This window comes from Pygocentrus nattereri, chromosome 9 (assembly GCF_015220715.1).
Source record: "Pygocentrus nattereri isolate fPygNat1 chromosome 9, fPygNat1.pri, whole genome shotgun sequence".
In the NCBI taxonomy this organism is placed as follows: domain Eukaryota; kingdom Metazoa; phylum Chordata; class Actinopteri; order Characiformes; family Serrasalmidae; genus Pygocentrus; species Pygocentrus nattereri.
The window spans coordinates 32,531,456-32,545,413 of NC_051219.1; the positions used below are offsets into that span (position 1 = coordinate 32,531,456).

General features: G+C 40.2%; 1 protein-coding gene across 1 annotated transcript; it reads right to left on the reverse strand.

Annotated features, from left to right (window-relative positions):
• Window positions 1-9,606: 9,606 nt before the first annotated feature.
• On the reverse strand, window positions 9,607-12,687 carry neurod4 (neuronal differentiation 4). Its single transcript, XM_017706279.2, has 2 exons — window positions 12,473-12,687; window positions 9,607-11,269 (listed from the first exon to the last, which is right to left on the reverse strand). The coding sequence occupies exon 2, from the start codon at window positions 11,261-11,263 to the stop codon at window positions 10,196-10,198; it is 1,068 nt and encodes a 355-aa protein (XP_017561768.1). The 5' UTR covers window positions 11,264-11,269; window positions 12,473-12,687; the 3' UTR covers window positions 9,607-10,195.
• Window positions 12,688-13,958: the final 1,271 nt, after the last annotated feature.

Below are 13,958 nucleotides of genomic sequence, written 5' to 3' on the forward strand. Positions count from 1 at the left end.
ATGCCGTTTGAAGTGCCCTTCAGTGTGTAAATCAAATATTTTCCTGATTGTCAGCTTGATGTAGCCAAGATATTTATTTACTGAGGCATGTGATGAAAAAGTTGATCAGCTCCTCAAAATTAATAATATGCAAAGTTTTACCAGCGTCAAATTGATTTTCAACAGAAATAATGTGTTGCAGTGAAACATTGTGTTGCTCACTTCGGAAAGTAGGGCCAGACAAATATATTACTTTGCTGATATCAGCCAATATTAAGGCCCCTCAGATTTTTTTATTATCGACAAAAAGCCCACCCAATAAAGCACCAGTATTTGTGGCCTTCTGGTGTCTCAGATACAAGAGGAAGCTGTTTGCTGACAGTCACCACCTGCTCACTACTATTACAGTATTACAGGCTGAACAGAGAGTAGGGCCCATCAAATATCAGTTTGGCAAACATATCAGCTGATAAAATTGGTCCTGAAAGCACCAACATTTAGAGACTTGTTTTATGTTATAACAAAAGGGAGCCTCAGATATGAGAGAAATCCACTTGCTTTTAAAATTACTTCTCACATTCACTACTTGATTAACTTCTATCACACCAATTCAGGATAAAAAAGCTAAATTTGTACCATTTTTAAGTATTTTCATAGTGATCAGGCCATGCTGGCTCCTGCATTTTAGCCAGAGGGGTGGTCTGTATGATGTGTGTGTATGTATGCTATGTTAAGACTGGACAATATGATGTTATTTATTATCAGGATAAATTACATCACCGTATATCATGCTTTCCTGGGTATGTCACAGATATCATTAGTACTTTTTTCAAGGGTTCTTTAGTACAGACACTGGTTCTATACAGAACGATGAACACTCAGAGAACCCTTTGCATGCTTAAATGGTCTATTTTTTTGCATGGTGAAATGGTTCTCCAAATTAATGAAGAATATGTTGTATATAAAACCTTTAATAAAACGGGCTCTATAAAGCACCAAAAAGGCTTTTTCTTGTAATAGTAGCAGAACCCTTTTCGGCTCTATATACAACCCTTTTCAAAAAGTTACTGCATAAAACCATATACACATTCTCCATCAATATGAAGAACCACTTCACCAAGCAAAGAACCCTTTAAGCATGCAAATTGTTCTTTGAGTGTTCATGGGTCTACATAGAACCATTGTCTTTACTAAAAAACCCTTAAAGAACTATATTTTTAAGAAAGCACTGAACATCTGCATGTTTAATTACACTTAGTGTATGATTACTCTTTAATTGGATTGACTGCAGTGCATCGAATCTCTTATTTAAATCATTGCTCCTGTAGTTATCAGAATATTATGAGATATTGTGATATCTGATATTCTGATGAAAAAGAAACATCATGGCCTATTGTATTTTGTGAATAGTACCACAGTGTTGTATTTGTGACTGGCAACCTGTCCAGGGTGTATCCTGCCTTCCACCCGATGACAGCTGGGATAGGCTCCAGCGCCCCCTGCGACCCAGGAAGAGAAACGGTTTAGTAGGTGTGTGTGTGTGTGCATGTGTGCGTGTGTGTGCCTTATCAGCCACCGCTGTGTTATATATCCACTAAAAACTCTAGCATTTCTGCATAATTGCTTAAAAATGCATGAAGCGTTTTTGGCCTTTGCTTATACACAAGTTTGAATTAACACTCACTTCTGAACACTAATGGAAATAATGCCAAGCTTGCAATGTTCTACAAGCATGAATCATCGAGACATGATTGGACTTTAACACACCTTTAGAACTTTGATGTCCACTGTAATATAAACATTCAGGAAAAAAGTTTTTATTCTGTTGCAGCAGTGAGAAAATCTGCAGACACTTGTATGTCCATGGCCCCTCAGGGACATTGGTGAGTCAATATTAGTTTCAGCTACCAAACACGATTTTATCCATGCAAGCTTAATAACTTGCAACTAAATGTGCTGATTTTTTAAATTAAGCTGGAAGGAGTCTGATGTGATGGTTCGAGAGAGGTTAAGTGGGCTAAAGACCCCATTTCTTTTTAGAATGTTTTTTTTTTTTAATTGAACAGCTTGGTGACCTCAAACTTAGATTTCAGATGCATTTTCTGAAATCAAAGGAAAGTTTGGGGTTCTGCATCTGTATCCACTTCTGCTCAGATACTGAAAATCCTCGGCCCATTCTTCCATCTGAAGCTACCTCTGTGGCCTCTGTGAGAGAGTGTGTTGGAAGGCAAAGGTCACAGTGATGGCAGTGCCCCCCAAGGGACGGAGCACACGGCCTCTGCTCCTTTCACCTCTGCACTGTCATCACACCACACTTCTGTTCCCACCAGCTTTGAAGCCGTCCTGTCAGCACAGACCAAGAGCAGCTGGCCAATCCCTACACATCCTAATCCTGAATGTTGAATAATGTGTTTAAAAGTTCTACTTAAGTGAATATAAGGATGCCTTTATGGAAATAAAGTAAAAGTTAAAGTAATACATGAGAATCTTTAAAGTAACTGATATTTAACACGACAACTTCAATTAGTTAATCAACTGGACTTGATTACAAGGAATAAAAAAAATAAAATTGCTAAACAGTAAGCTATATTAAAAAAATGTTGATAGTGATATAATAAGGAAAATACTGCATGTTGTTTTTAATGGCTTATTGTATTGTAGGTTCAACACATCACTCAAATTCAATAAACAGCTAACGTGAGCCACTGTCCTCTCTCACTGATCACAATTGTGGCTTTTCACATTCACATCTCCTATGAGTCTGATGTAAATGTGGCCATGCAAACTCCATTTTTAGAGTCCTTATGCTGACATTATTTCCATGTCCATGCTTGAAGTACCACAAACCAGCATACAAAAATCAGTTTAAGTCAAGATTCTCAGTTTATTTAACACAAAATTACAAAGCTCACTTGTGCGTGTTTGTGTATTTGTGTTTTGTTGTTTGAGCTATTGGATATATATGATGTTGTGGATATATGGTATTGTGGAGAATAAGACAAAGGAAATGTTGCACCTTAAAGGCAAATGCACATTTATTGAACAGTCATGGCCCACAGCAGCATGAGCCAGTAGCAGGATGCTACAATACATATTGAGGTATACATGTATGTGTGTATATATACATACAGTATCTAGAGGTCATTTTCTCAATCATAGAAGAAGTGAATATAGATGATTATCTCACAACACTGCATGTCAAGATCTGGGATGTGTTATGTGGTACATTTACAGTTTGTTCTCACAATTGACTTTTGTGTATATAAAGACTTGTGTGACTTTGACAAGAGGCCAGACGACTGTGCTGGAGTCTCTTCAAAATGACAAGTCTTGTGGGGTGCTCCTGATCAGAAGTGGTGAGTGCCTACTGACAGTGGTCTGAGGAGGGACAAACCATGAACAACAGGGTGTACCCAAGGCGCATCGTTGCTCAAGGGCAATGAAGGCTATTCCATCTGGTCTGAACTGATGGAACACTCTTGTGGCACCAACATTTTTAATGATGGTTATGGGAGGAATGTGTCACAAAAAACAGTGCATCACATCCTGCTACGTATGGGACAGCATAGCCCAGACCAGTAAAAATGCCCATTCTAACCCCTGTCCACCCCTGTCAAAAACATCTACAATGGGTATACAAGCATTTAAAACGGACCTTGAACAAGATGAAAGAATTGCATTGTCCGATGAGTCACACGGACATCTGGTTACATGTGCCCCGCTTACCTGGAGAAGTAATGGCACCAGGATGCACTGTGGGAAGAAGACAAGCCATTGGACAGAGTGTGATGCTCTGGTCATTGTTCTGCTGGCATCTTGGGGACAAGCATTCCTGTAGAAGTCAAGTTGACACATGTCACTTAAACATTGTTGCATGCCAAGTTTACTTTCTTTCAGCATAACATAACATGTCATACCACATTGCAGACATGTTTCATAAATGTTGTAAAGAACATGATGAAGAGATATTGCCCTGTCCTCCAAATTACACAGGACGTAAAAAATCTCCAGCTAATACTTGTTGGTGTTATGCCAATAGGGCACCTTAAGATGTCTGGTAAAGTCCATGTTTTGAAGGGTTGGACCTCTTTGGCAGCAAGCAGAGAACCAACAGCATATTAGGCAGGTGGTCATATCGTTCTGGTTCATTAGGGTATATGAATCATTCTACCAAACTGGTTCAAGAAAAAATCTTGATTGCAGAAAATGTTTTGGTAGTGAAAATTCTTCATGTTACACACTGATTTTCAGACTTTGAAACACATTTACTTCAAAATAATGGTATCTAACAGCTCACATGTCCATGAGGGACATGGATGCTGTCTCAATTTTTGTTCTAAAATACAGGAGCTGTGCCTACGGACTAAAGCTCTTTCTGTGGACCTGGGACAGCACTTTTAAAACAAAGTGTTTTTATTTCAAATTTTAACTGTATTTTAAATATAAATTTTCCAACTTCACTTTAAAAGTAATAGTAATCAGTTGTAACCAGTAACCAGTTGAAATGTAAGAGTTAGGATTTGGAACAGGTACCTCTTATAGAAGGCAACCTGTACATTATGATTTTATATACATTTAGCTTATTATTATCTCAATTAATTTGTTTGGATTAAATAGATCATTAAATAATCTTTGTAAATATCTGGTCTGAATACATTTTGTATTCATTGGGAACACAGTTTGAACTAACACGTTTGAACTAATGTGGTAGAATGGTCCTTATAATCTTAACAAGAATAAGTGTGTCTGCCATCTTCATTGTACCAAACAAAGGTAATAAAATGTATTAAATATATGAATTTGCAAAATCCATTTCAAACCCACTGGATGCAAACAGCAGCTTAGCTGGCTAGCTGACAAGCAAGCTATGTGGCATTATCAGCACGCCTTAGGGCATGTCTTTAGCATACAGCAGTTACAGCCGTGAAATTCAGCCTAAAGCTCTGAGTAGCTGATTCACTTGTATAGGCTGCATTTGTGAAATTATTGGGTTTTTTGCCATTCGTACTTGCAAGAGCAAAAAAATGGTTTCACAAAGTAAAGATTTTTCTATTTTTCAAATATTATGAAATAAATATATATAAGTCAGAAGTAACATGTAGACTTGAGTCTACATGTTACTTTCAGATTTCAGATTTCTGCATAAATATATCAACAACTGTTTCTGCTTTGCTATTATAGATTGCCCATTATTCCTCTTAGTGATCCAGAGTTGCTACTGCTGGTTTGGTTTTAATTATAAAAGGACTGGATTTAAAACTGGATTTTAAAAACTTCATAATCCTGTTTCATGAATCTGCAAGGGATTCAGGAACAGGTCCTCCAGTGGTTTATTTATAGTGTGTTCATCCATGGAATTATGTTGCAATAGCATTGCCCCCATGCACCCTTGTCCTTCATCATATTCACATGTTCACATAAAGCACTTAATAATGCAGAAGTTGGGTTTGTTGGCTTAGCACGATTATTTTCATTTTCATAATCTGGCCCCTCCCCCTTTCCACTTTTATAAACCAAAACATTCCTTATAGCAGCAAAACAAAGCACAATCCCAACAGCTAGCCCCCCCAAAAGTTTCTCTGCACTCTGCACACCTGTCTGCTCCTCTCTCGCTGCGGCCGTGTGGAGCTATTTGTCAGTCAGGAGGAAAATGAGCGGCTTAAGAAAAAGAAGGAAGAAGCGACCTCATTCAGCTGCCTTTTTTGCATTTTTTGCATATACATATCTCTCTCTCTCTCTCTCTCTCACTCTCTCTCTCTCACTCTGCGCCTCAGCTGTCTGTCAGCCCCCCTGCCGCTCCCCCAGCTGTCTCAGCTCCCCGAACGAGCAGCCTCACAACAATGCAGGTCAGAGGTCAAGAGAAAGAACAGGCTGCACTTACAATGGACCAGTGGAGCCCGCTAAAAACAATCACTCCCTTTTTCTCCCTCACTTCTCTCGCCCTTCCGAGGCTGGAAAAGACAAACCTGCATAGATGTTGCTGAGCGGGGTCCACTTGATGGACAACAGCCTGAGCCTGAGGTGCCCCACTTTTTTTTTTTAGCCAATAATAAACACATGCAGGCTCACACAGTCCCTCTTCTCTTTCACATGCACACAAACACTTGTTCCCTTGCTTTCCACTCCAGTTCCGCACTCCATCACCCTCCTCTTTGTTCAGAGTTGAAGAACCTCTGTGTTGACCAGTATCACAAAGCTTCAGTCAATTGCGGCTCTTGGTTTGATTGCAACGAACGTTTGGCAAGAAAGGCGTCCTTCAGTGACAGGATCGGAGACCTTCAGTGGAGAAATGTGATGTACTCCAGTCTCAATGCATGAAAAGCAGAGGTCAACGTTTTCTAAAGCATCAGCCTGGCCTTCTCAACTCCAGCTCAAACAAAGTGTATCTTACCATGTAGATGTGCTACATTTTAGCCTGTTCTGCTCATGCTGCTTTTGTTGATGTCCCTTTTTTCTTCACTAACATTAATGGAATATATTTTGGTGGAAATGTGATTTATTTGATTTATTTATTTGATGACATATTTATTGTATTTCTGAAGAACATTTTGGGTGATACTGGGCTCCTGTAATGAAATATCTGAATTTTATTCATGTTATTGCATTTCTGTAGACATGTATGTTAGATTTCTCTGCAGTGCTAATCCAGGTGACTTTAGTCCCAATTGAGACATTTCATTTCATTCTGAAATTCTGTATGTCCATGTATAACAGCTGAAGTATAATGAAAAACCCACTTTTATTTCTTCATTGAAAATATTATTAATCATAATACAGTGCTGATATTTCTTGTATATGTAAAGTCCACTCTCACCAATGTCTACCCTCTTAAAGATTATGGTTATTCAAGGGTTCTTTAGCAAAGACAGTGGTTCTATATAGAACCATGAACACCCAAAGAACCATTTGCATGCTTGAATGGTGCTTTGCATGGTGAAATAGTTCTTTAGATTGACAGATAGATGGAGAATGTGTTGTGTGTGGTTCTATACAGAACCATTTTGAAAATAGCTCTGTTATTGTTACGATGTCAAGCTTGTAACAGTATATGTAGAACTTTTGTAAAAAGGATTTAAGTGGAACCATATACAATCATCTCATTGTAATTTCATTTCAGAACCATTTCACCATGTAAAGAATCTTTAAGCATGCAAGTGGTTAAAATGTCCATGGCTCTATATAGAACAATTGTCTTTACTAAAAAACCCTTGAAGAGCCATCTTGAGTGTATAGTGGGAAAAAAAAAGAAAATTCACGATGCATTCTGGAATGAAACCATTCAAATGTTTATGTATCGGATTCAGTATCAGCAGATATGTACATGAAAATAGTAGCTATCTCTATAAGCCCAGAATTCCCATATCTGTGCTTAACTCGCCCCGATTGATTATTGCAGCCAACACTCTTGTAATAAATGCACCAAAGAAGTTTAAATCAATGCAATAGAATCATTCAAAGAACCTGTGAATGAATTGTTCTTTAAAAAACCATTCAGGCAATTTTTTTCTTTTTTAGTATTTAAGAACTCTCCACACAATGCAGAACAGTTTAAATCGAGAACCATTGAGAAGCCTTTCTTTTTAAGAGAGTATGAGTACCAATCTACTGCTTTGTATGTGTTTGTTTTGTTGTTTCATATAATACTGTTGGCCTGAGATGGCTGGGAAATTATGAGTGAGAGTGAAAGGGGCCGCAGTGACAGTCACCTGTTCTACAGCCCCAAGTTCCCATGGCTCCCCGAGGCCAGCATGACCTGACTTACAGCTTCTCTCACTTCTCCACTCAGTTCCCACCACATACACACATACAAGTCTCACTCTGTTCTTTTGTTCCAGTACTTTGTGGATACAGAATGCAAAAATGCATTTATCTGGCTATGACTTATATTTTCACATTGTGTTTCTCAGCTTTTGATTTGTTCTGATAGATTAGTCATGTCATTACATTGCAACTCTGTTTTTCTGAGGTTGTTACTTTACTCCATTTAAAAGATGTCAGCTGCCCTTTACAGTGTTTGAACACTGACAAATGGACCAAGAGGGTGGACCAACGGTCTATAATTACTTTGTAGTGACAAAGTTTTTTTCGTTCTCCTGTTTTTTTTTATCCAGTTTTTTGTTTCTTTCTCCTGTAAAACAACCCGAGAGGTTTTCTTACCACATGCAATATTTTTAGGTGTATTTTACTTTATAGTACACTAAGAAGGTAGGAATCTACAGCAGTATGCTTCATAAGCTCAAGTACCTACAAATAATCTTCTTTTCCTGGAATATTTTTTTTTTTATTGTGAAGTGCTCTCAACCAAACCATTCCTTGAGAAAAGAATATATCTACACTCGTACCAAAAAGGGTTTTTTTTTTAATCATTCAAAAAAGTGACTTGTGATTCTCAAACTGGTCCTCAGTGTCTCCTGGACTCTAATTTTTTTCTCTCTCCCTGTTGGGTTGGAGTGAAAATGTGGTGTGTTTAGGGGCCCTGAGAACTGATCTGAAACCACTGCAATGTGACGGGGAACCCATTTGTGACGGGGAGCAAGGTGGCAGACGCATATGTGGAGATAAGTGAGATTTATTAAGGGCAAATCCAGGGTCATGGTCAAGACAGTCCAGGTTCAAAAAGCCAACATGGAGAGATTGGGGTTCAGACATGACAAACAGCAGAATGCAACAGAACCAACAACACAGCAGATAACAAACAAAGCAAACAACAGAGACCAGTACTAGACTAATAATAACACAGGGTTTAAATACAAGAGGGCTAACGAGGGTTCACAAGACACAGGTGAAAACACAGGTGAGAATAATCAGGGGAGGAGTCACCAAAACAAGGGGCAGGACTAGGAAACCAAAACAAATGCACATGGAAGATCAAAACACAACAGGAACACATGGACAGGACTGGGAGGGGCCAATCATGACATCACGATTGTTGTGGCCATATATATAACCATTTTAAAAGTAATGAAAAACTTCTTTAAAGAACCAAACTTTGAAGTTTTTCATCACATTCATAAAAAAAACTTACTGAGGCAGTTCCCCTCTTGTCACTGGGGTAATACCTTCAAGGGTACATCTTATTACCTTTAGTCAGGGGACATAATCCATAATCCATTGAAATTATTTTTTCTTAGCTATATTGACTCCACACACACCGTCTCTGCTCCAGGCTTTTTATATTATTGCTCTGTTGTGTAAAAAATGTGTAAATTGTACAAGACCTTCATTTCTAACAGTGTAGAGAAGAACAAACTAGGCATGCAAAGAACACTGTATGCTGTGATAGCTCTCTGAGTTGTCACAGTTTCATATATAACCTTTGCCTTCAGTAACGCTTGAAGATGTTCACCTTAGAGAATAACTAATCCTTATGATGGAGAACTTCTTGTATATGATTCTTTGACAAACCTTATTTTTCTTAAATGGTTCTCTAAATAGCACCAAAAAGGTTTCCTCTGTTATTACAAGATTCATAGCATCACTTCTGACTATTTTGGCCAATAAAGTTTCAGGGTAAAAAGGTTTTTTGTTTGTTTGTTTTTTCCCCATAGACACTCTAGGTCAGACAAAAATGAAAATGACATACATGCTTTGTATATAATATAAGAATATTTATTTTATTAAGTGCGAAACAGGTAAATATTTACAAAACATTTTACAAAACTGACAAATACAGTGGAGAATGACACAAAAAATACATTAACCCAAAACATTTCCAATAAATAAATTAAATACTTCATGAGTAATGGTATCAGTGACTGGCAATGTACCAAAAAATTGAGAAACCAGTGCTGACTGATGCCATAAACACAGTCAAAATAAATATTAAATACAGCTATAAATAAAAACATTTTTGTTCATATGGCAAAACGTATTGCTTTGTTAAGCATTTTTGGAAGGTGTTTATCAAAATAGGCAGAGGAAATTTCTTTTTGAGGCTTTAGAAAAATGTGCATGCATTTGTGATCTTTACAGTCTATGCAGGATATGCATAAGATTCCTTATCAAGTCTGTGGGAGAAGAAAATCTGGAACAAATAACAAGTAAAACTCAGTGAAGACAAGTACAAGAATAAATTAATCAAAATATGTATCTCTATTTCTTGCAGGACAGTCTCAGTGGTTCCTGGATCTCCTACATAGTGGCTGCAAACTGTCCCTTTGCTCCTGCTTGATCTCTGGATACATGTACCACAGAACTGCGGAGGGTCCAGGGCTGTTCATTCACTGTAAATGGTGCTCATCTGTGAAGTAACCATATGTGGTGGGGCGAACGACTCAAAGGCCATGTCTAAAGGTAGCTCATAACGTGAGCCAGGGAAAAGTGCGTGGCCCTGGGGACCTGGGAGTCTAGCCATGGAGGATGGTGGGTAGTGGTGAGAGGAGAGATAGTGGGCTGGGTGTGTGGGATGTGGTGTGTAGTTCCTCTCTGTCTCGTGTGGTGATCTCTCTTGCTTGAGGGCGAAGTTGCCACTTATGCTGAGGGGTGGCGTGAGTGGGCCGTCGTAAGGCGGCGTGCCATTGCTACATTCGTTGGATGAGTGATTCTCATAAGCGGCACCTTTGAAGTCCTTCAGATGTAGTAGGTGTGAAGCCTCCAGAGAACCATAAGGAGGGCTGGGCAAGCCAGGTGATGGGTAACTCAGGGAGTGTCCCTGCTGAACACCCACACCACCCACTCCAGGACCACCGCACTTCTCGTCCAGCTTATTGATCAGCATGGCTGAAGGTCCTAGCTGGAGGCAGCCAGCCACCAGGTTGCTGGTTGGTTGTGAGAGCCCCTTGCAGAGCATCTCCACAAAGCCATGACTCTCTGGCGACTGGCCACTCTCCAGAACCTCAGACAGTGCCCAGATGTAGTTGCGGGCCAGCCGCAGGGTCTCGATCTTGGACAGCTTCTGGGTCTTGGAATAACAGGGCATGACCTGCCGAAGGTTGTCCAGGGCATCATTCAATCCGTGCATGCGCGTGCGCTCCCTCGCATTTGCTTTGACGCGACGGGCCCGGAAGCGCTCCAGTCTGGCTTTGGTCATCTTCTTCTTCTTAGGTCCCCTCCGTTTGGGTGCTTTCTCCCCATCCAGACCGGACTCTTCTTCTTCCTCCTCCTCTTCCTCGTCCATGTCCTCGCTGCCGAGATCTACAGGACCACGGCTGTTCGGGTTGTAGCGGCCACCCGTCTCAGGAGTTTGGTCCCCGTCTTGAGAGCTCAGGTCCTCCTCAATCCAGCCCAAAGAGCTGACCAGTTCTGTCACATCTTCAGACCCCTTCCCATAAGGTTTGGTCATCATCGTGATCTGAGGACACAGCACCAAACAACTGTCAATTCAGCAGAAGTAGATTATAATCAGAAACATAATGAGGTTGAGTACTGAAATGAAAGACTCTTCTTATATTATCTGACCTGTCCTATCTAACCTATTCCACTGATTAGAAGAGAAAATGCTTCTGGATGCTTTCCATCACATTTCAGCACTAGAGGGTGGACAGCTCAGAGGAAAAGGCACCAGTGCTGAAATGCAGCCCTAGTGCTAAAACACTTTTGTTTATATTAAAAAGGCATATTATTAACCCTCATAGTTGTTTTCAGCAGCACTAGGATTCCCAGATTCAGTGCATCAGCCCTGTGAGAGACTCTTATGTGAACCCTGCTGTTTCAGACCGTTGTGTCGTCATGTTGGAGACGCTGTCAATCTGGGACACAGCAGGATTTAGCTCGCAGATCAAGCCCTCGGATTTAATTTTATGGGCAAAACGGAGACCAACCAGGGGGCACAGCCAAACAAACACAGCTTACATTGTTCAGTTCGTCTGAATCGAGAGATTTCGGTTTTTTTTCTGAAAAGAAGAGCCTGAAGCAAACACAGAGTGTCTGTCTGCACGCAGAACTTCTAAGGCTTTCAGCCTCTAGACCATTTTGGTCGAACTTCTTAAGCAGCTTCAGCTGCTTTCCATTGTCTGTTGTTGCTGATTTGTGCATCAGTGCGTGTCATCTGTTCAAAAGTGGGGCGCTAAAGTTTAGAATAATGGATTCCAGGCTAACACGTCCTATATTATACACCAGTTTCTCAACAGATTCCCCAGATAAACGAATCTGTCTGTTACAGTCTGTTATTTCTGACCTTACTTGTTCCAAGTGAATGCTGTGGAATTCCTCAAAATATAGACGTGCTAGCAGCTGAATTGACATAAAACTTGTTTTGCGAGCAAAGAAAACATTATTGAAAATCCAAGGCGCAATTACACTATGGAAGATTATTAAATAATGGAAGAACTATTAAATAATGCAAATATGATTAACAACGCAGAGATTTGTGAACTAATAGTAATAATTATTTTAAATTATTTCAGTTATTTCAAACATCGATGAGCCCTGCTTGTAAAACAAATATGAATTAATGCAATGATAGATTAATGAACGCGTCAGAGTGAATCTTCAAACTCTTCAAACTCCTGCAGAAATCTGTCGTATTTTAATAAACAGCGATGTTCAAACTTACCTCTCTACCTTATAGCTCGCTCTGGACTTGAAAATCTTCCAGCAAGGCAGACTGTTTACTTTAACTGCGGGGAGGTTGTTCTCTCTCTCTCTCTCTCTCTCTCTCTCTCTCTCTCTCTCTCTCTCTCTGTATCTCTATCTCTATCTCTCCTTCTCTCTCTCTCTCTCTGTTTGTTCTCCTCTTATCAGCTCTCCATCCGAGCGTCCGAGTGCGCTCCTGTCTCACCAACGCGCGCTTGGCCTTTTGCCTTTGGTGAGGCGGGTTAAGCCCCGCCTGTAGCCGACATTGACCCCGCCCGTTGCCGCTGCCCCGCCCCTTTATGGGATCCAAACTCGCGTGGCGGGCTCGTGGCTACAAGCTTTTGGAGGAGAAGCGGGGGGGCACTCATTTGGCACCAACCTTTATGTGTGTAGGGGTGTGTGTGTATTAGTGTGTGTATAGATAGATAGATAGATAGATAGATAGATAGATAGATAGATAGATAGATAGATAGATAGATAGATTGGGAGAGAGAGAGAGAGAAAGAGAGCGAGAGACAGAGAATTAAAGGGCCCATATCAGAGACAACTAAAATAATTTAGCTTTTTTAAATAAAGGCTATAGTGTAGTGCAGAGCCGCCAATCAGAGCATTGACATACATCAGTCTTAAGAGCGCAGTGAAAAAATCACCTGTTAAACTGTGAGGGGTGAGGAGATAAAGACAGTTATGACTGTATTTGGTATATTAGACACACAAAGACTAGAGGACCTCAGAGAGAGAGTTAGAATACAAGACAAATAAACTTTTCCCCAACTCTCTGTTTAGCTTCTCTCCCTACGCAGTAAACCAGGGGTGGGGGCGGCTCGGGGGAAAAGGGGCGCGCGCCCCTCTGGCTGCGTGTAAATGAGTGTGACAGCTTGATGCGGTGTGTGAGCAGGTGTGTGTGTGTGTGTGTGTGTGTGTGTGTGTGTGTGTGTGTGTTTTACCCGCCCCATTCACTCATTAGCGCCCTGCAGCCTCAACGCTCACTCACCCAAACGGCCTCACGCGCCTGGTGGAAGCTTCAAATCGGGAGTTTTAAAAAAAGAGCGAATTTGTTTATAACCAATACAGACTATCTTAAACTAACCCCCACCACCACCACCACCCCCAGCACTCAGTAAGTGAGGTCTCATAGTGTGTTCGCTAGGCTCTTAAAAATAAAGATGTTAGAAATAGTTATACACGCGATGCCGTACAAGAACCACTTTGGTTCCTTATAAACAGCCTTTCAATAGATGGTTGTTTAGAGAACCATTTTTGTAAATGAACCCTCCTGAAAACAGACGATTTTTTTAAGAGACCACTAGGTTCCTGTAGAACACCATTAGATCCCATTAGGGAAAAATCTAATGGATCTGGTATTAGTTACAGATCAACTGGTAAACCAAGTCAAAACAGAAATCAACAGACACTTTTAACGGTTTCTATGTTTTTTTAAGCAGGGAACATTTTTAAAGCATACA

Excerpts from the sequence above, each read along its gene's own strand:
- neurod4 (XM_017706279.2), bottom strand. The coding sequence starts at position 11,263 with ATGATGACCAAACCTTATGGGAAGGGGTCTGAAGATGTGACAGAACTG.